The sequence below is a fragment of the Balaenoptera acutorostrata genome, chromosome 5 (assembly GCF_949987535.1).
Source record: "Balaenoptera acutorostrata chromosome 5, mBalAcu1.1, whole genome shotgun sequence".
Lineage (NCBI taxonomy): Eukaryota > Metazoa > Chordata > Mammalia > Artiodactyla > Balaenopteridae > Balaenoptera > Balaenoptera acutorostrata.
The window spans coordinates 78,738,687-78,762,418 of record NC_080068.1 but is presented as its reverse complement, the minus strand read 5'-3'; the positions used below and the strand labels follow the sequence as shown (position 1 = coordinate 78,762,418).

Below are 23,732 nucleotides of genomic sequence, written 5' to 3'. Positions count from 1 at the left end.
CAAACTAAATGGACCACTGAACCAATAAAGCTAAAATTAAGTAAAATGTTGTAACACAAAACACACCAAACATCTTTCAATATGTAGTATTTGGTTATATAGTCTGATCTAAAGGCTGGGAATATCTAAAGTGCTGAATAAAACAGAGAGTCCCTGCTCCCATGGAATTTATATTCTCGAGTGGGATTAAATAGCTAAAAAAACAACTTTCTATCTTCATCAAACCACAGAGCATGAAAATAAAAATCAACAACACATCCTATGTAATTATATATACCTCAAAAATCTGTGCAAGCTGTACTTCTTTATTTGTGAATATGGCATGTATACAGTGAACGGCCTGTTTTGCTTGGTGGGGAGTACCTCTCTTTGCTTTCTGATGTAAGATGGGAATTAAGGTCCTGCAAAAAATAATAATCAGTTAAAAAAAAAAAAAAGCCCATAAACCACAAGTAGTTCTTCTGGTTGTCTCCCACTTCATCTACAGTAACTATTTGGATGTATGCTGGTACAAAGCCTCTCTTCTAAATTACCTGATCTATAAAAAGATTTAAAACTCCTTCCCTGTCCCCAAGTACAATCCCAGGAATACAATGCCTCAAAAAAAAGGGCTACTACAGAAGACAATTTTCATTTTAAAGCCACCTCATGAATATGGAGAAATAAACAAGCCACCCTTAATTTATAATCTAAAATTGCCCCATGCCATATTTTTACATTTATCTTCTGAGAAAATACTCCTAAATTTTCCACTTCCCTTTCACAATTCCCTTCAGTTATTTTTTTTTAATTTTTTTAAGAATCAAGTGTTTTGTTTTTGTTTTTTAAATATTTATTTATTTATGGCTGCGTTGGGTCTTAGTTGCAGCATGCGGGATCTTTTGTTGTGGCTTCTCTCTAGTTGTGGCGCATGGGCTCCAGAGTGCGTGGGCTCAGTTGCAGTGTGAGGGCTCTCTAGTTGTGGTGTGTGGGCTCCAGAGTGTGTGGGCTCTCTAGTTGCGGCTCACAGGCTTAGTTGCCCCGCGGCACGTGGGATCTTAGTTCCCTGACCAGGGATCAAACCCGCGTCCCCTGCATTGGAAGGCAGATTCTTAACCACTGGACCACCAGGGAAGTCCCCTGTTCAGTTATTTTAAAGCAACCATGGGGGAAAAAAAAGTAGCAAAAGGCCAAGTTACATTAAAAAACAGAAATGAACATACTAGTGAAAGAGAGTATGCAAGGATATAGACAATACATAGGTAGAAAAGTAACAAAAACTTCTAACAATTATTTAGTACTTGTGCCAAGCACCGTTCTAAGTGGTGTTTTTAAAACAAAACAAAACAAAACATGGATTAATTAAATCAATCCTCACAATCACCCAAAGACTATTATTATGATCATTAAACAGATGAGAAAACTAAAGCACAAACATATTATTTATGTAAGCTTCTTAAGGTGACAGAGATAGGAAATGGTGGAATTGAGATTTAAAGATAAACATTTCTGGGGACTTCCCTGGTGGGTCCAGTGGTAAAGAATCTGCCTTCCAACGCAGGGGACACGGGTTCGATCCCTGGTCAGGGAACTAAGATCCCACATGCTGCGGGGCAACCATGGAGCCCGTGTGCTGCCAACTACAGAGCCCATGCGCTCTGGAGCCTGCGTGCCACAACTAGAGAGAAGCTCACATGCCACAACAAAGAGCCCACGTGCCGCAACTAAGACCTGACGCAGCCAAAATTAAAATATAAAATAAATGAAATAAAATAAATATAAAAAAATAAATAAAATGGAAATTGTTTTTTTTTAAAAAAGATAAACATTTCTGTTCCAAATCCATGCACTTAACCACCACACTGACATTGAAGATTTACAACAATCTTTCTATAGCAGAATATGGAAATACATATTACAGTCAATGCATTAAAATTGGCATACACATCAAATAGATAAAACATTCATAAAAAATATATATCAAAATGTTAACACTCTTTTCCTTTATATTGTCTAAAGTTTCAGCTTTTTACAATGATCTTATAAGTTAAGTAGTTTTTTAAATCAGAAGAAAATCTGTAAAACAAAACAAATATTTAAGGAAAGATACTTGTCATATATTTAATGCAATAAGACTACTTCATAAACGTCAATGATATCAAATGCGATGGTGACAAAGGGTCCTCTTATAATAATGGGAGGCTAGACATTAAGAGCAATGCACCTCAAAGAAAAAACTGTAACATATGCTGGTCAGTGTAAGTCTAATTTGATATTTATGAATATGACACATTTCTCTCCCTGCAGTTTAGAATAATGAGAAGGATTTTCATGCCCAAATAGCTTCCTTGACTAAGCACTGTTTAAGTCTTTCTTTGAAATTCATTTATCAGGGGAACAGTTCTTGTAAATAACACCAGTTAGTAACAAAAGAAGATACAGTGTTGATCAAATTGTTGTTAAATATATTATTAATTCTTCTTAGCCTAATGAATGGATGATGCATAGGTCAAGTTTAACCTTTCTCCTTGTTTTTCTAGTGTGCTACAATCCAGTGATGCCACCAGTGTTGTTACTGAGGTCTGCAGTGCTGTGCTTCTCTGCTTTTTCAGTGATTCTCTCCTTCCTTCCCCATTAGTCTTAAGAACAAGAGGTTTTAGTCCTTGTGTCCAAAGTTAACTCTTCCACTGCTTCCTCTAGGATAGAATTCCTTTAAGAATAAATCCTTTACCTTAAAAAATGTATAGGTTTTCCCACCTTGAAAAACTCACAAATAACTTTATCCTACTGTGTCAATGATTTTTTTCTATAATGTACAAATATAAAATTATCATTTCTAGACTATAAACTCCTTAAGAGCAGGGACTGACAGTGGTAATCTTTTATATTAGCCAGTACAGTGCCGACAATGAAGAGAATGTACAATAAACGTTGAGTTATTTCTCAAATTAAACTATTAGCTTACAAATTCAATAAAAACATCAGGAGTCATGAGTCTTCTTGTCCTATTATTACCCCGTGAGGAAAAACGGGTTTGATTTGGATTTACCCCATTCTATTTACATATATATAATAACATCCAATTATAATAGCTATCAGCAATGTGTTCTTCCTCCAAAAGACATCAGCACAATTTTGATCCTAAGGCAAGCTCTTTAAGATGCCAAAGTAAAAATACCAAAACATACTTCATTCTTATGAGGAGAGGGGAGGTAGTCTAGAGGGAGAGACAAAAGCACCATGGTCAACAACTAAGCAACTAATAAACATTTTATTAAGCACACTACTTGATTATCCAATTCTTGGGTGGGATATGAAGGTAGTAGCTATTGAATTTGGAGTTGGAGAGAAAAAGATAAATTAGGAAGATATATTAATCTTAAGTTCTAAATTCTGTGCTAACTTTTGATTATTAATGTTAATATTTTAAAATCATGTTGTTTAAACAAAGTTTCAGGTTGTTCCTCTGCCCATATTCTAATGGTAGAGGAGGTATGTGAGGCCGAGAAAAGATTAAAACAAAGGATACAGTAAAGCAGCTTCTAAATAAAAGTTGTCTTTCTTCTCTCCTATCTTCTAAGGGAAAGGGAAACAATGATCCTATGACTCCCAAACTTGGAAAACTTTTGTGTTTACCATGAGAAAAAAACATACTCACGATCGTATCTGGGGTAGGTCTGTTTCTATTTTGTGGCCTGTATTTCTAAAAATTTGTATAGCAGCTTCTGCTACCTTGTCATCTTCCATTCTGAGGCACTGTAACAGGGACTCATATGTCTCTGCAGAGTGGAACGAGGTAGGATGCGTGAAAGACAGAACCTAGAGGAATAGATATAACTTTGTAAGTACAGACGATGGTTTTAATCCATTAAAAGAAGAGAACTATTTTCTACTACAAATAAAATTTTAAATTATGGGCTGCATATGCTAGCAATACAATTAAGATTATATCTTGCAGTCTCCCTTGAAGTGAGTTGTGGCTAATGATTCCTGATATACAGCCCTTGCTATATTTTCTTCTTCACCTCTTAGTCTATTCTGATACTGGGAATGTGGAAAATGTGGCTCCTTTTCGTGGAGTGATATTGTGATGCGAACAAAATGCTAACACTGAGCTTTATTTCACTGGCAAAAAGATACTCTATAAGGAAATATTTTAAATGAAATCCATCACAAAAAGTTCACTCATCATAACTAAAAACAAAGAAGCCATTATTGGGAACTTTTAATCACGATTACAAACATATAAATAATTATTCCCTTTATTTATTAAGACATAATAAGTTCCAGGCTATCCTTAAGGAATTTACAGCAAGTTAGATACATGTCTACAAAGTTTACCTTCCATGAAGTAGAAACAATTTAGTTAGAATATAGGCAGTAAGGGCTAAAAGTAGAAAAATAAGGAGGTGGGGGGAATGGAGTATGTAAGCCCTCATTAACTTATTAAATAAGCATTTTTTTTTCTTTTTTTTGGCTGCATTGGGTCTTCACTGCTGCACGTGGGCTTTCCCCAGCTGAGGCGAGCGGGGGCCACTCTTCACTGCGGTGCACGGACTTCTCACTGCGGTGGCCTCTCTTGCTGCGGAGCACGGGCTCCAGGCGCCCGGGCTTCAGCAGTTGTGGCTCACAGGCTCTAGAGCGCAGGCCCAGCAGTTGTGGTGCATGGGCTCAGCCGCTCCGCAGCATGTGGGATCTTCCCAGACCAGGGTTCGAACCTGTGTCCCCTGCATTGGCAGGCAGACTCCCAACCACTGCGCCACCAGGGAAGCCCAGCATTTTTTTAATGTGTTATAAAGTGGAGAAAGTGTCTCATTTGGTAGGGTTTACGGTGATAATATTTAGTTATGAGGTTTTAATTATTCATAGAAAAATGGAGATTTAAATTTGAAAAGTTGAATCAAACAAGCTATTAAAAACATTTGCCTTAAAGATGACTTTACTCTTAAAAGTATTTAAACATATTACTCCATTACTAAAAATATAAAGTCTTTCTCATGAAGAATCACATCAGTTCTTTCCATGAAATGATATTTAAGGGAATTCCCTGGCGGTCCAGTGGTTAGGACTCCACGCTCTCACTGCTGAGGGCCCAAGTTCAATCCCTGGTCAGGGAACTAAAATCTCACAAGCTGCTCAGCACGGCCAAAAAGAATAAGAAAAAAAGATATTTAAGACCACTGCAATACAAACCCATCACTCTCTTTTCTGTCTAATGTCCATTGCACTGGTTTGTTTCTTCTCCTTTAGTTCATATGTTGTAATGATATAAATGTCTCTTAGCCTTTATTTATTTTTTTATCATTATTTTTAATAAATGTATTTATTTTATTTATTTATTTTTGGCTGCATTGGGTCTTTGTTGCTGCACACCAGCCTTCTCTAGTTGCAGCGAGCGGGGGCTACTCTTCGTTGCAGTGCACAGGCTTCTCACTGCAGTGGCTTCTCTTGCTGTGGAGCTCGGGCTCTAGGTGCACAGGCTTCAGTAGTTGTGACACACAGGCTCAGTAGTTGTGGCTCTTGGGCTCTAGACCGCAGGCTCAGTGGTTGTGGCGCACAGGCTCAATAGTTGTGGCTCACGGGCTCTAGAGTGCAGGCTCAGTAGTTGTGGCACATGGGTTTAGTTGCTCCACGGCATGTGGGATCTTCCCAGACCAGGGCTCAAACCCGTGTCCTCTGCATTGGCAAGTGGATTCTTAACCACTGTGCTACCAGGGAAGCCCATGTCTCTTAGCCTTTAATTTCTTCTCCTCTTTACTCCATCTAACGAAAGCTCTATCAAGTGCTGTATCATTTTAAAAAGCAGGTTAAATGCCCTTGATGGTACCTTTCTGCCCCAATGGCGCTCCACAATCTAGAACCAACCTTGTCTTCCATTACTCCCCAAAGCAATACTTTTATCTAGTCAGACTACACTCACAACAATCCCTAAAACATGCCAAGATTATTCTCTTTGATGATGCTGTGGTCCCCCTAGATTAAATCATGTCTCTTACTAATTGTTCAATTCTCTTAATTCTTTGGCATCTATTATGTTTACCAATTGTTTAAAAAAATCCCGATCAGATAGATGATGTCTTATAGTAATTTCCTGTGAACAGTCCCACTACCCCAGATGCAGGTTATTTGAAAGATAAGATCATTTAGCACATACTGTTACAAGCATAGCAGGCACGCAAATGATGTACGAAACAGCAAAACCCATAAAATTATTATTTTATAATGTAAAATAATTACATTATTATAATGTAGAAAACATGTTATTTTTATAAAATATGATTTCTATTACAAATTTTAATCTTTTGAATAGTTTCCAATGAAATAAAGCCTGACTTGCATATCCTTAAGGGGATTCAAATTATGACTGCAGAAAAGAAAAACTCTTTCAAAAATACCTTAAGAAGTTCAAGTCCTGAACGAATAGCTGTATCTGGACTTACACCCTCCTCTTCATCATCTGCTGTCCCCTCTATTGATTTATTCATTAGTTTTACCAGTGCACTATTAAAGTAAGAAAATCTAAATTAGTAACACTACTATATTAGTAATTATATCCTAATTACACTGTAGTAGACATACACAGAATCTAAACAACAAGTTCAAATATCTTCTGGAAGAAAAAGTTATTTTGTGACTTTTTAAACTTCACTCTCTACATAACAACAGAGCTTATTTTTAGTTTATCTGCCCCTAAGAATTAAGAGTAATTCTACTGAAAAACAACAAAACTAAAATTAAACAACACATGTACTGGAAATATATTTTTGTAAGTATAAGCAATGTAATATTCATACCCATATATAGAGATCATTTGCAATTTTAAGAAAAACAGTGAAGATGGCAGTTGCTAAATGGACAAATGACAATGCACTCAAAGCAAAAAAACATAGCAAACACTCACATGGACAAAGGCATTAATCACTTATAATTAAAACTGAATCGGTAATTCCATTCCTAGAGATTTATAACAAAGAAATTTATAACAATTCATGAGAAGAATCATGCTAAATATATCCATAAACATTCATCAATTAAAAACTATTTAATTGTCCAACATTATTGAATTAGTTTTTCAAATATACCTAACCACTACAAAATGGAATATTACCTGGTCAACATGATACTATTTTAAGTAAAAACAAACATGACCTTTGTTTTTGAAACTTATTCTTCATCAGTAAACTGAAGAAGGATATTAAACTTTGAGGATATTAAACTATTACAGCAAATGGCCTAGTACAGGCATATATTCAACAAATTTAGCTTTCACCCTACCCCAACACAAACCTCTTCCCCATTAGGAGTCATTCCTTATTCACCTCCACCTCCTTCAGCCCTAGGCATCCACTAATCTACTTTCTGTTGCTATATACATTTGCCTATTCTAAATATTTCATATAAATGGAACCATGTAATATGTGGTCTCTGTGAGTGACTCCTTTCACTTAGCATACTGTTCTTCAGGTTCACCCTTGTTGTAGTATGTATCAGTACTTCATTCTTTTTAATTCTGAATAATGTTCCAATGTCTGCATGTAAGACATTTTATTTATCCATTCATCAGTTGATGGTCCATTTGGGACATTCTATTTTTTGGCTATTATGAATAATATTGCTATAAACATTTATATACAGATTTTGTATGGGCATATATTTAGGAGTGGAATTGCAAGGTCATATGGTAACTCTATGCTTAAGTATTGGAGGAACTATCAAACTGTTTTCACAAGCAGCTCCACCACTTTACATTCCCACTAGCAATACATGAGGGTTCCAATTTTTCTACATCCTCACCAACTCAACTTTTTGATCACAGCCATCTAGTGGGTGTAAAGTGGTGATCATTGTGGAGATATATACATAAAACATTGCCATCTCCACAAAAACCTGCCTTATGCCTCTTCTGTGGTCAATTCCCTTTTCCTACCCTGGCAATAATAACTGATCTGCTTTCTGTCACTATAATTTTACCTTTTCTAAAGTTTTATATATTTTACATGTTTTGTGTCTGAAAACTTTTATGTGACATAATACTTTTGAGACTCCTCCATGTTGTTGCATAGGAATCAGTGGTTCGTTCCTCTCTGTTGCTGAGAAGTATTTCGTTGTATGGATATTCCACAGTTATGTTTATCCAATTACCAACTGATGGACTTCTGGGTATTTCTATTAAAGACACAAGTAAAGCTGCTAAAAGCAGTTAAGTATAGGTCTTTATGGGAAGTATGTTTTCTTTTTTTTTTTAATGATGTTTTCTTTTCTTAGAGTTAAATGTCTAGTATTGGGATTCCTGAGTCGTAAGGTAATATATGTACATTTAATGTACAACAAACTGTTTTCAATATCACCAACACATGGTTAGCTAAGTCTACATACTCACCAATACTTTGTATAGTCAGTATCTTTAATTTTAGCCATTCTAGTGGGTGTGTAGTGGTACTTCTCACTCTAATTTGAATTTGCATTTCCCCAATGAGTAATAATGTTGATTGTCTTTTCTTGTGCTTATTTACTATTTGTATGTTTTGTTTGATAAAGTATCTGTTCAAATTTTTGGGCCACTTTAAAATTGGTTTGTTTGTCTTATCTCCCCATCTGTGGCTTGACTTTTCTTTTTCTTAATGATGCCTTGCAGAGAGGAAAAAAATAATTAACATTTCTTTCATTGTTTGTACTCTTTATGTCCCATCTAAAATCTTGCTCACCCTATATTTTGTTCTAGAATTGTTACCTGACATTATACATTTTAAAAAAAATTATTTCCAATTTGAGAAAAATATTCTGAATTAAGCTTTCTATTAGAAGGAAATCCCATAAAATGCATGAATTTATTAACACGATTACAAACGTGTTTGATAGAATTTATAAATGTATCTGACTACTCATAATAGAGTCCGTGCATGCATTTATTTAATAAGTATTTATTGACTACCTACTGTGTGTGAAGTCTTAGGGTCTATCCTGGAAATACAGTGCAAAACAAGACAGGCATAATCTCTGCTTTCATTACAATGTGGGTGGGATCACCCTTATGAGTCAAAAAGCTATTTGGGTGAGACAGACCCAAATCTTTAAGCCAGAACTATAGTCCTTCCTCTTGTGAAAGTATTCTTCCTCATTTCTAAATTAGATAAATAATATACACTCCATATACTTCACAGGGTATGATGAAGCAAAAGATCATCACCAATCCAAATGCATGTTCAAAACTGCTTGGTAAATTATCCATGTGTCCGTTTCTCTCCTATCCTGTATAATAACTGTTAAAAATCTTTACCATTCTAACTCAGGTCTATTTTTTAAATCCTTCCACTGAGCAGACTACCTCACTGTTAACATAAAGGAGGACAATGGAGGCTTTGAGTGAAAACTATAATTTTCCATATCCTATTTTCTAACCTCCTTTAATGCCATAGGGGAAGATTTTCTTCTTCCTGTTCCATTTCTTTAGGGATGGTGCTCTATCCTAGTTCTATTCCCCTTACCCCATCTTCAACCTCTCTTCTTTCCTTTTAGTACTTTTTACAGGTATTTAAATATTCAAAATCCCTTCATTAAGAACAAGAAAAGACCCTTCTTCAACCTTACTCTCTTTCCATCAGCTCATTTTTCTCCTTTACTTTTTATAGCTAAACTGTCTATACTAGCTGTCCCCAAATCCCAACTTATCTCCTATAGCAGTTTAGAAGGGTGAAAAGGTATATATCCCTTTGATTTTCTCAGACCTCAAGATGGCCAAGTGGGATCTAGTGGGCTCCTACTCAGCTAGGCCAGTCACCTCTAGACTTGAGCAGTTTTCTCTGCTCAAATACTGTAATTTTCTTTGTGTACCATGATGTGGTGTGGAAGGACTATCCTATGCCCTTCTCAATCCATGGTAATCTGGATTTGTCCTTGCTAACCCAAATAAACTATTCCGAGCATTATAGTGTTTTTCTATTTTCTAAATTCAGTGGATATTTGAATTTACTATTTTACTCTGGGCAGTGTCTGACCCCTGACCTCTTTTGACCATGCCTTCTTAAAAAACATCTTTTAATTTAATGAATTCCTTTTCTTCTGCCAGACTTTTGTTAATTTTCCTCAGGATTCAGTCCTCAACCTTTCTCTTTCTAAATTTTACCCTCTCCCCAGGTTTCAATCATTATTACAATCACTACTTCATTTTCAACCACTATCTACAGACCAAAAACTAACTGTAGCATGCATATGTGTATTTGTATGTACATAAGTCTGGGGGAAATATACTAAAATAAATAAATATATTTTTAAAAGTTATATTTAGAATGATTTTCTACTATTCCCAATGCTTCCTTCCCAAATCCTTCATTATGGCTGAAGTATATGCAATTTTCTTAATAATTCTTGATTCCTTTTGCCTTTGTTCTTTTGTGTCTGCTATTTTTCTTCCTAGAATAGCTATTAACATTCATTTAGCACTTAACTACGTGTGAGGCATTATGCTAAGTGTTCTACACACGTATATGTTATTTAAGCCTCTCAACAACTTCACTGAGTAGTAATTATTATTGTTCTTATCTTAAAGATGAGTAATTTAAATAACCTGCTCAATGACACAGGGCTAGTGGCCTGGTCTGCTCTTCTGCAATCTTCACCTGGCTGATCTCTATAATTCCTACTGATCATTCACTACCCATATTATGTGCCATCTATTTCAGGAGCCTTTTCTAATAACAAATCCATTTCACACAATTCAGGTTAGGTAACTCTCCTTCCCCAATTGCCCAATGTACTTTACAAATCACTCCTCTAAAGGTATGTTCAATGAATAAATAAACCCTCTGTTTGCAATTTATATTCCATGAAAATTTGGTCACATGGAAGGAATCTTATATGACATATACTTCTCAGTAAAATTAATAAATTGGAATGTTGCATAAAATTAGTCTCTTAGACATCCTAACCATAAGTTAGTTCGTTTTTCTGAGCCCAAACAATCATGACACTACTGAAAAAACTGAGTTTTTGGTCTTTTAAGACTGGAGATCAAACACTAGCTTATTATAATTTACTGAAGTAATGAAACTCTGTGAGGCCTCATGGAGACAAATACCAAAGGCTTCCTGATGCCAATTATATGTGTCTTTCAAAATCAATATGCAAAGAAAAGAGTGCCTACCATTTCCTTGATTTACCCCATTAAAACCAAACGGTATAGAGCAAAGGACACTGACATTGAAAATAATACATCTCAGTTTAAGTTATGGTTTTTGCTATTACCCAGCTGTAAAAAACCACCTGGTCTCTCTCAGAACCTTAGCTTTCTTATTTGCAAATAAGGAAATTAAAAGATAAGGAGATCTTAGTTTAAAAAAACAAGAAAACTCCACAAAAAACCCCCTACAAACATCACCATTACGAGCTTAATTGTGTACCCCCAAATTCATTATGTTTAAGTCCTAACCTCCAGTACACCTCAGGACGTGACTGTACTTGGAATGAGAGCCTTTAAAGAGATAATTAAGGTAAACTGAGGTCAAATGGGTGGGGCATAATCCCAAATGATTGGTGTCCTTATGTGAAGAGGAGGTTAGGACACAGACATGTGAGGAAAGCAAAGAGTTATCTCTGCATCCCATGGAGAGAGGCTTCAGAAGAAATCAAACTTGCTGATATCTTGAATCTTGGACTGCTAGCCTCCAGAATGTGAGAAAATAAATTTCTGTTGTTGAAGTCACACAGTCTGTGGTATTTTGTTATGGCAGCCCTAGCAAACTAATACAATTGGAATTTCAATACAACCAAAGCAGTGATTCACGTAAGATAAAATAACTAACAGCTAGAACCAGGCCTCCTAATCCAAAGAAAAGAGAATCAATAAATGCTATTTAGTTACCCAACATGAAAAGATATGTAGATAATCTACTGCAAAAATGGTTAGTGCAAGGGAAAAGTATTCTCAGAAGTTTACAACAGAAAATCATTAGAAACAAGTGAAATGCATGAAATTATGGGAACAGTTAATTAAAAACAATAGCTGTCAATGTCTATTATGCTAGTCTGCTTACTTTTTGCATATTATCACTAATTTTCACATTCATCTAATAAGATGTTATACCCATATTGAAGTTAAAAATAAATTAAAAACTCAGATAAAGTAGAGCCAAAAAACTGGTAATACACATGTTCTGAAAGCAGATTAGTCTAATGGCAATCATGTGCTACCTTCAAAATATTATTCTGTTTTTCACATATCTCAAGTGAACAGTAATATAATACATACTAAAGAACACTATGTGGCCATGAAAATTGTTACGAAAACTCAAAGGCTGATGATAGCCTACAGATTTAAAATTTTCTTCCTTCTCATGTTCTAGGTTTTCTTTAATGAGCACATACAAGCTAAAAATAAACACAAGAACTCTTAAAAAAATCAAAAGTAGTGAAGCAAACCAAAGATCAAAAAACGAACTTTGGTCGTTCTTTCAGCTTCAATGATATATGCTCCTGCCTTTAAAAAGGTGTACAGGAAATCTTTTTAGGTCTCTTGGGGACCCAGAATTTAAATTTACAACACTGTAGTTTCAGATTATATTCTATTTATGAGTGAATATATTTCCTAGCTTACCTGATGGCTTCTGAATCAATGTGCACAGGTGCAATTCTTTCCAACAGAAATTTGACCATTTCTAGAAAAGGATTGGTTGGCTGCTTAGGATTTGCAAGTTTCCGGGCTATTTCTCTCTATAGAAAGGAAAAGAGTTTTTACGGTAAGTACCATCCTCTTTCATGTTTTTCAAAATAAAAATGATCACGGGCAACAAAAGCATTTAAAGATTAAAAACCATCAGACGTAAAAAAGCCCTTTTCCTGCTTTACAGCCTGACTAAAATGATATACTCATTAGGCAATCACTAGAAAACCTGGACTGTAGAGAAAAGAAAGGGGGTGACATGGTATGATTTATGCCTTTTGTCTCATATTTCTCCCATAAAATTAATACCCTGTAAACAATCTTTTTAATGCTCTACTTTTGAAAAAATTAAAACAATTTATACTTTCATGGGTTTCATTGGTTTATTTCATAGTTTGAAAAAATACTTTTATTTCAGTCAACAATTTGGTTTTTTTTTTAAAGAGGGGAAGACTTGTAAGTGTATAAAGTTTTTCAGCTCTGGAAGAACATAGTTGAGTTCAAAGACGGTGGCATTACATCAAAGAGCTCCTACAAAGAAAAGATATTACTGCTGGAAGTTTCTAAAGAATATAAGGACTTAATGTTTGTAGAGACTGAGTCCTCCAAAGACAAGGTTAAATTTACAATGTGCTGGGCATTGGGGTAAGAAATTTACTTTAATAACAAGGCTTTTAATTGACTATCTCTGATGAATAGGTGTAAAATGTTAGCTGACAAGATAAAGCACATTAAAAGTGCTTTCTGAACTATAAAGCAATAACAAATGATAGTCACTCTATTAATTTTTCATAAAAAAAAATTTTAAGGATATTTGTCCAAGGGGATAAAGGAGAAAGGAAAAAAATTTCTATTGTAGTTTCAGTAACATCTTGACACAAATTAACTATAAAGGTCACATTAAATTAGATACCACCCATATTTGTTATTAGAGTGTAAATCCAAAGAACTGAGATTCTGAAGAAAACTTATTAGTCACTAGGAGATGCTTGATTTATTTTGCAAGCTGTAATTAATCAAGCAAAATTTCAGCATTTGAGAAAATAAAAATATTTTAGGCAGTGCTTAGGCCTTATATACTTTGCTCTAAACCACAGATACACATTTAAAATCAACTTAAATACTCTACTATCTTTTGAAATCAGACTTATTTTGTGCAGGTCTCCCAAAGAGGCGATTTTCCCCCACTTTGTATAAAATTTAGTTGCTTTAACATAAGATAAAGTCAAGTGATTGTCTAACAACAAATATGCCACTGGAAAATTGCTAGGCAAACTATACAGTCAGTACTAAAAAATGGAAAAACTAGGCATTAGGAAAGAGTTACAGTAATACATATATAAGCATAAGAAAAATAAAGGAAATGCTAACAGGAAAAAGAATAAATCACATTTAAGCACAGTAATAGCACTATATAAAATACACCAATGCATGTAAATAATAATATTAAGGCACAGTTTTAAAAACCTGACATTTTGGTATTTCCATATAACAATCTTACATTTAAGTAATCCTTCAAACCATATTTTATGTATGTAATATTTAGGTAATCTCTTATAACAATTATTTTAAAATAATATATGTCATAATCATAAGTGATACTGGGAATAAGCAACAAGCCAAATTAGTATGTGGCAAGTAAGCAGCAACAAATAAACAGTTTCCTTGTTTTCTTTACACACTCTAGAAAAAAAAAGGGGTACTCACACATACTTCCAATACACAAACAGAAACATCAGATAAAGATGTTTTACAACTGAAAAGTAGTTGAGAACTACTTCTGAGAAGTAACCATATGTAATCCTTTTAGGAAATGACAGCAGAAAGAGTAAAGAAAATTAATTCTTTCTATATTCCTGACAATGCTTCAGAAATTTCTGATCAAATCTATGCTATCACTGCAGATTGATATCTACTAGTTACATAGTTACTAGTTACATAGTTACATAAGTTGTTTAGAATACTTAAGCACTCTTAAGGTATATCAAAGAAATAAGGAAATAGCCCCTATTCTCAAGCAGTTTATAATTTACTAATTTATTACAAAAAAATTTTAAAGCTTTAAAAAATGCTGCATCTATGTATCTCCTTTCTTTTTCATACATACCTGCTTTCTCATTTTGACAATAAAAAATACCTATTTGTTTAAAAAAAAAAAAAAAGTGGACTTCCCTGGTGGTGCAGTGGTTAAGAATCCACCTGTCAATGCTGGGGACACTGGTTCGATCCCTCGTCCGGGAAGATCCCACATGCCGCAGAGCAACTAAGCCTGTGTGCCACAACTACTGAGCCCACATGCCACAACTACTGAAGCCCACGTGCCTAGAGCCCATGCTCCACAACAAAGAGAAGCCACCGCAATGAGAAGCCTGCACACCGCAACGAAGAGTAGCCCCCATGTGCCACAACTAGAGAAAGCCTGCATGCAGCAATGAACACCAAACACAGCCAAAAATAAATAAATAAATTAAAAAATTTTTTTTAATTTAAAAAAAATAAAAAAAGTTAAAAAAGAAAGTATTCTTTCACATACACGGTATTTCCTCTTGTATAATTTACTGCTTTCCTAGCTAATAAAAATGATTCCTGAGGGACTTCCCTCGTGGTCCAGTGGTTAAGACTCTGTGCTCCCAATGCAGGGAGCCTGGGTTCGATCCCTGGCCAGATCCCACATGCCACAACTAAGAGATCCCGCATGTCACAACTAAAAAAAAAAAAGATCCCACATGGGGCTTCCCTGGTGGCGCAGTGGTTGAGAGTCTGCCTGCTAATGCAGGGGACACGGGTTCGAGCCCTGGTCTGGGAAGATCCCACGTGCCGCGGAGCAGCTGGGCCCGTGAGCCACAATTGCTGAGCCTGCGCGTCTGGAGCCTGTGCCCCGCAACGGGAGGGGCCGCGATGGAGAAAGGCCCGCGCACCGCGATGAAGAGCGGTCCCCGCACCGCGATGAAGAGTGGCCCCCGCTTGCCGCAACTGGAGAAAGCCCTCGCACGAACCGAAGACCCAATACAGACAAAAATAAATTAATTAATTAATTAAAAAAAGAAAAAAAAAAAAAAGATCCCACATGCTGCAATGAAGGTACCACATGCAGCAACAGAGATCCCATGTGCCAGCAGTGCAGCCAAATAAATTAAAAAATATATATTAAAAAACAAAGGCTTCTGCATTAAAAAAAAAAAAGATTCCTGAAAGGATTTATATTATCAATATTTTTCTGCAGCTGGAATCAGTAAACTAGATAAAACACATCTCTCACAAGAAATAATTTCCAAAGGTTTAACTTTCATGTTAGTGACCTATTCTTTTGGATTCCTGGGCCCAATTCCAACATGGTGAACACGGGCGGGGAGGGGGGGTGTCCCCCCCACCACCAACAAGCAATTCTCTGCACACAAGCAGAGCATACTAAAATTCAATCTCTACCCCCCACCCGCCCAACTCTCCCACTTCAGATGCCAGTAGCAAGCCCAGGTTTACCTGTACCTCTAACCAAATGACTATAAATCAGAGGTTCCCACAACCCCCGTCCTTTCCTTGGGCTCAATTAATTTGCTAGACTGGCTCACAGAACTCAGAGAAACATTTTCTTACTACTACTAGATCACTGGTTTATTATACAAGTATATAACTCAGGAACAGCCAGATGGAAGAAATGCATAGGACAAGGAAAGGACTCAGAGCTTCCATGCCCTCTATGAGCTTGCTACTCTCTGCAAATCTCTACATGTTCACTAAACCAGAAGCTCTCTGAACTGTGTCCTTTTGGGGTTTTATGGAGGCTTCATTACATAGACATGATTGATTAAATAAATCATAGGCCATTGGTGATTGAAGTCAATCTCCAGCCCCTCTCCCCTCCGAAAAGTTCCAACTCTCTAATCACATGGTTGGCTCTGATGGCAACCAGCTCCCATTCTTAGGTGAGTTCCAAAAGTTACCTCATTAACATAACAAAAGACACCTTTGTTACTTTCATCACTTAGGAAATTTCAAGGGTTTTAGGAGCTCTGTGCCAGAAATATGGACAAACACCAAATACATATTTCTCATTAGAAATCACAATATCACACCTGTGTATCGCTCTCATTAAACTATAGAAAAGGTTATACTGGGACTTCCCTGGTGGCACAGCAGTTAAGAATCCACCTGCCAATACAGCGGACACCGGTTCGATCATTGGTCCAGGAAGATCCCACATGCACCGAAGCAACTAAGCCCGTGAGTCACAATTACTGAGCCTGAGCTACAGAGCCTGTGAGCCACAATTACCGAGCCCGCGTGCCACAACTACTGAAGCCCACATGCTCTAGGGCCCGTGTGCCACGACTACTGAGCCCGCGTGCTGCAACTACTGAAGCCTGTGCACCTAGAGCCCGTGCTCCACAACAAGAGAAGCCACTGCAATGAGAAGCCCACGCACTGCAACGAAGAGTAGCCCCCGCTCGCTGCAACTAGAGAAAACCCGTGTGCAGCAACGAAGACCCAATGCAGCCAAAAAAACAAACAAAAATTATATTAAAAGAAAACAGGAAGCACTCTATGACTGTTACTAAATAGCGTTAAGTTAGCATCTCTCTCTCCTTTTGTTTTTTTCTTCTCGACCTCCTCCAGGAGATATAACTATGCTAATACATACCAACAAGGCCTGAATCTCAGATTCTAAATATAACTGCTGGAGGCTACATATACATCATTATCTTCTCCTATCCCTAAAGTATCTCCTCTGATGTCCAGTCACCCAAACTAGAAATAAAGCAGTCATTCTTCACATACTGGTCTAATTCCTACTCATCCTTTAAGATTCAACTCAGGAATGACTTATTCTAGAACAAGCTATTCCCATTTCCACCCCTGCCTGGGATGGCTGCTGTTCCTTTGTGTTATCAAAGCACATGATTCTATCAGAATATTTAACACACTGTATTCTCTGTTGAAATATTTGCCTGCCTCTGTCACCTAAACAGCAACTTCGGTGAGAGAGCATGTATAATACAATTTACTAAATTATGTAATGAATTATAATGGTGTAGGCTTGACCAAAGGACAAAATATAATTTGGACTTCTGAAGACACAATGCATATCCAAATAATCCCGTAAGGAAGGTTTTTCTTTAAAGTATAGTCCGTGAACTACTCATCAGAATCACTTTTTAAAAAAAAAATTTTTATTTATTTATTTATTTATTTATGGCTGTGTTGGGTCTTCGTTTCTGTGTGAGGGCTTTCTCCAGTTGCGGCAAGCGGGGGCCACTCTTCATCGCAGTGCGCGGGCCTCTCACTATCGCAGCCTCTCTTGTTGCGGAGCACAGGCTCCAGACGCACAGGCTCAGTAATTGTGGCTCACGGGCCCAGTCGCTCCGCGGCATGTGGGATCTTCCCAGACCAGGGCTCGAACCCGTGTCCCCTGCATTGGCAGGCAGACTCTCAACCACTGCGCCACCAGGGAAGCCCCAGAATCACTTTGAGACTTTGCTAAAAGATGGAGATTCAGGACCCCACTCTAGACCTATTTTAATAATTCTTAGTGTTTGTCATGTATATGTAACATTATAAGAATTACTATTTATTTACACCTTATAGGGCAGTGCAGGGGGCCCTCTAGTAGGGCGTACATAAATTTTATCTTATTCGTTTAACAATCCAATGAGGTTGATAATATTTATAGGTGAAGAATATGAGGCTCAGAAATGCTGAGTAACTTATTAAAGGTCAAATTGGTAGTAAATGCTGAAATTCAGACCTAGGACTGTCTCAAATGCTGAATTAACAATATTCCTGGAAAATCTTAAAATTTGGGAACCATGGTCATAGGAAGATGCTAGAGGATAAAATAGCAAGCAGAGCTGAAGCTATGGCAAATAAGTGGTCCTCCACTAGAACCAAGGTGTGGAAACTCAAAACGTGAAGTCCAAAGAGAAAGCAAATCTATACAGCACATATTTCAATACCATTGCTCACCCTCTCACTATACCATCATGTATACTCGCATTAATCTACAGTATGTGTCTATTCATATTCCTTGCTCAAAGTACTTTTGCTAAAATTTTTTAGGAATGGAATTGAAACAAAAGGGGAAAAAAATATCAGATCTCCACTCCTACTAACTCTGTTACTGAGGAAAAAAGGAATGTGGATATTAAAGGATATGTATAACTAATAACAATAGCCTTTGGGGAGAAGGACAAAATGATACAGATGTTCTGGGAAACAGCAAAACTATTCTAACGGTGGTTGTTTTCCTGAGCATTTAAAGGGTATTACAAATCCTACTTTACACATGAGAACATAGAGATAAAGTTAAATAATGTGCTCAGAATACACAATGCTAATGTAAGCTAAGAGAGAAATTACTGTGAAACCATTTACCAAAGAAAATGAACTAAAAAAATACGAAGAGTAGAAATTTTCCCCTCTGGAGTAGAGTTCCTTTTTTTTTTTTTTTTTTAAATTAATTAATTTATTTTTGGCTGTGTTGGATCTTCGTTTCTGTGCAAGGGCTCTTCTCTAGTTGTGGCAAGCGGGGGCCACTCTTCATCGCGGTGCGCGGGCCTCTCACTATCGCGGCCTCTCTTGTTGTGGAGCACAGGCTCCAGACGCGCAGGCTCAGCAGTTGTGGCTCACAGGCCTAGTTGCTCCGTAGCATGTGGGATCTTCCCAGACCAGGGCTTGAACCCGTGTCCCCTGCATTGGCAGGCAGATTCTCAACCACTGCGCCACCAGGGAAGCCCTGGAGTAGAGTTCTATTAGCCATTTGGTGGCCCACTTCTTAAATATCCTCAGAATAACCTCCCCTCCAAAAAGGTGTCATTATCATGCTCTTTCCAGTGCAAGTCCAGTCCTCATCTCCACTTTCCTGCATCCTACAATCAATTCATCCTGAGATGTTTTCCTTACAACATCTGTTTTACATATACATTTTGGATTTGGAAACTCCTAGATATTTCTGTTCTGACAAATAGTCGGAATTCATGTTAGTACCATTTCTCAAACTCAAGCTCAAGTCTTATTTTTCTCAGACCAAAAAATACCACTTGATTGTTCATTCTTAAGGTCCACATTTCTTGAGCAGTACTCAGTTTGTACTTGTTCTTGCAAACAATGATGAAATGTATAGAAAGAGCACTATCGAGGGTCTGTGAGATCTGGACTCTACTTGCAGCACAGCCACTATAACCAGCTGTGAAACACTGGATGAGAAACTTCATCTCTTTAAAATTCAATCCTTACCTGTAAAATGAAGTGGTTAAACCAATTCTCTTTGCATTGTTTTCAAGCTATTTCATTCTATGATCAATTATATTAGTAGATGCCTGGCAGGATACAGTATTCTGGAACTAGAATTCTAAATGCCGAAGAAGTAAATGAAACCTATAAATGTTCTCAGCAAACCATCCTGTTCAGAAGTGCAAAGACCGAAGTATTCTGGGCACCTGGCACAAGCACATCCCTAGGCCCAGTGGAAGAGTCCACTGCTTCCTTCCCTAAACTGGCTTCCTCCCACCTGTTCCTGATTACTCCTCTTTTAAGATCCACTTAGAGACCCTATATCCCTACTAGACTGAAAAAAATACCTACTCCATGTTCCCAGATGACTTTGTATATACATCTATTATAGTCCTTATCCCTTATCACATATTTAAATAATTATCTTTCTAGAACAAAGTTAGACATAAATAATAAATAAAATCATAAAATGATTTTCTTTCTCTTATTCATCTCTATAAGCCTGGTCGCAAGCATAGTGTTTGTCATATATGTGTAATACTATAGAAATACAATTTATTTAAATCCTAAAGGGCAGTCTAGGGCCATGTATCTATATCTATATAGGGTATCTGTATCTATCTCCTCTTAATAATCCTGTGAGGTTGTTAACATGTAGAGATGAGAAAAATGAGTCTCAAAAATACTGAACAACTTACTAAAGGTCTCACTGGTAGTAAATGGTTAAGATGAAATTAAACAGAAACTGTCTCATAAAATGCTAAATAAATAAATGGATGAATTTTTCCTTCCTGATATTGTCAACAATTGGTTTTCTATAAAATAAAGAGTCTAAGAATAGAATGAAGACAAAAGCCTAAATAGGAATTACCTTATCTATAAATGCGTATATGCCAATGTAACTATTGCTGATTTACCTAATACATGGGAGAAGAAAATACACACACACACACACACAACACACAAAAGCATTTAGAAAATTCTTATTTACCTAATGAATGTCTACTAAATACAAAGCATTTTATCTTGCTCAATTCCTAGGATCAATCTCCTTGGCTTAGTTCTCTAGTGTTTTTCCTGGAATTTGGCTGACGAGTGGTAAGTAAAGAGAACTAAATTGACCACAGATATACTCCTAGGTAATTCAGAGCTCACAATATTGTTAAACTCACACAAATAAAATAATCTATGTAAAGAAGGCTTTAATGAAATTTAAGTTTCTATAAGCAAAGCTAGGAGAACAAATATAAAAGTATAATTTACTAACCACACAAACATCTGCCTGTTTGCACGAACAGGTTGGACTGATTAACAACTCCAACTGAGACCGCAGTTTTTCATCATCACCGAGGACTTGGTTAAATTTCTTCACAAAATCTTGTGCTTTCCCAGGGTCAGGCAAATTCTCTATAAAATTAAAAGAGAATCAATACTACAAAAGAAAAAGCACTAAACTAAAAGCAAGCTGTCTTAAAAAATAATCCTGAGGCACCAAAAGATAATCAGTCAATCTGGCTCTTAGAAATAAAATTATTAAGAAAAGGATTATTTTTTCTTACTTAGTATTAAATTGATAGTCCCCCTGGGTAAATTATTTGATGTCTACTATATATCTACGGAGTGAATAAACATACTCACTTGCTATGGTCATCAGTTTTCCAAACATGGCAGAACAGTTAGCCTCAGACTGAAATTTAAAACAAAAACAAAAGCTGTCACATGTGCTACCAAATTTCGGTTAGAAAACTATACTCAGTATTGTACATTTTTTTAAGTTAAAAAAAAATCCATCACAATATACCCACTAGAAAATGGCTTACCATATCTACACCCTATGTTGATAACAAAGAACTATGGAGTAGCAACAACTATTAAGTTAGCACAAATAGAAGGAAAGGAGATGCCAACAGGAAGTTATTTAAAAATTTCTAAAAGCATATATAACTTTCATAGGAAAATTATCTTTCCAGGAGAGTGAACAGAAGATAATGAAAACAAGTATCATATCAAAATTACTGTGAAACCATACACCAAAGAAAATTAACTAAAAATGCAGAGAGCAGAAAAATTTTCTTTCTGAATAGAGTTCTATTAGCTATTTTGTGGCCCATTACTTAATATATCACCTCCCCTCCTACTGCCCTTTCCTCCATTACAACAAGAGTATTATTTTATTATTGAATCTGCATGGTCCCATGAACCACCTGCTTTTGTTAAAGTTTTGTTGGATCACGGTCATACCCATTCATTTATATACTATCTCTGTTTCTGCACCACAAAGGCAGAGTTAAGCAGTCATGGAGACTGTATGGCTGGCAAAGCCTAAATTTTTACTATCTGGTCATATACAAAAAAAATTTCGACGACCCTTGCTTGGGCCACTGAGGGGTCTCTGTGTATGGTTCCCTGGCTAAGAACACCTATTCTAGCAAATATGTTTAGAAGTACATTAAGAGATTATTCAAATTTTTCTCCACCTTCCAGAAAATGTTGGGCAGAATTTCTTTGTTAATTTGACTTTGGCATATTCAAATGATTGATACCTGACTTGATACTGACTCTACAATAAAGGACCAAATCACAGAGCAAAAAACATTTATGACTTCTAATATAATTTTATATTAAGGTTTAATTCTAATGATTTGATAATTGATAAACTATAACTTCTTAGTGTCTAAATACTTGATAAGCTGGAAAACACCATTTCTTTGCTCATGCTGGAAAATAAAATTTTGTTATATTCATGTGAAATGCAAATTAGCTTGGATAACCACAGAAATTGTTTAACTGACATGTGGAAAATAAAACACATGAAATACTTATTGCTTGCTTCATTATATATGACTACAGAAAAATTAACAATGACTAAAACTATGAATTTAAGTAAAACATCATGAACCTACCGTAGGCTGCTTGTGCAAATCCAATAGTTCTCGTACATGACTTCTAAGCATGTTCTGACACTTCCACATTTCATTCAGAGCTCTGTAAATAAAGTTATAAATATGAAAAAAATACATAATATAACAATACTGGTAACTACTCAACCTTACTACTTTTCTTACACCATTCTTCTACATCTACCTAAAATTTTAAGCACCAGAAAATTTACTTATTAGGATTAACAGAGTTTAGTCTAAATTACTTAACGTAAGGCTTCTTATGAGAGAAAATATTTGACAAGTTTCTAAGGATGAACAGGATCTTGCCAGGTAAACTGAAGGAATTGAGACATTCTAAGCAGAGGTAGCCAGAATGTTCTGCTACAAAGAGAGATAAAATGTCATCAAAGCCCATGGCACATGCGGGAAAGTGAAAAAAAATTTATAGGCTTGGAGCACAGAATGTGAGTGGGGGAGCATAAGGAAGCTGGAACATACAACAGAAAAGGATCAGACCATGAAGGCCTTTTTATGCCAGGCTAAGGGGGTATGCATGAAGTGGTGTAGACTATTTCAAAAAATGAATTGCTTAGAAATGATGTGGATTCAAAATGCTAAATTTAAATTGAGTTTCTTTATTCTAGACTCTTTTCTCTCCATGAAAGCAGATTTTCTTCTCTCACAAACCCACTCTGTAATTTCAGGTGCCCAAAAGACCTCTGGGAAATTAGTCTATCTCTACTCTTTGCCAAATATTTTGAAATATAAACAGAGATCAAGACCTTAGGCCAGGGGTTTACTACCTACAGTGAACATTATGAACCACTTTCAAATCCTTTTTTAAAATGATGGCTAATGTCTCCTAATAGGATGCACCAAGGATACGTTACTCTGTGGACTTTCTGCTGAAAGCGCATAATCTTGATCCAATGATGAGGAAACACTGGATGAATCCAAACTGAGAGAACATTCTACAAAATAACTGGCCT

At 36.3% G+C, this 23,732-nt stretch overlaps 1 protein-coding gene across 2 annotated transcripts in view; it reads right to left on the bottom strand.

Annotated features, from left to right (window-relative positions):
• The window catches only part of PDS5A (PDS5 cohesin associated factor A), a 128,553-nt gene that overhangs the window by 31,164 nt on the left and 73,657 nt on the right, over nt 1-23,732 (bottom strand). For both annotated transcript variants that reach the window (XM_057546611.1, XM_057546612.1), the window contains exons 14-20: nt 22,765-22,846; nt 21,500-21,548; nt 21,129-21,268; nt 12,569-12,684; nt 6,375-6,480; nt 3,638-3,798; nt 278-401 (exon numbers count right to left, since the gene is read on the bottom strand). In XM_057546611.1, the coding sequence (XP_057402594.1) occupies nt 278-401; nt 3,638-3,798; nt 6,375-6,480; nt 12,569-12,684; nt 21,129-21,268; nt 21,500-21,548; nt 22,765-22,846 (778 nt within the window). The remainder of the gene's footprint in view (nt 1-277; nt 402-3,637; nt 3,799-6,374; nt 6,481-12,568; nt 12,685-21,128; nt 21,269-21,499; nt 21,549-22,764; nt 22,847-23,732) is intronic.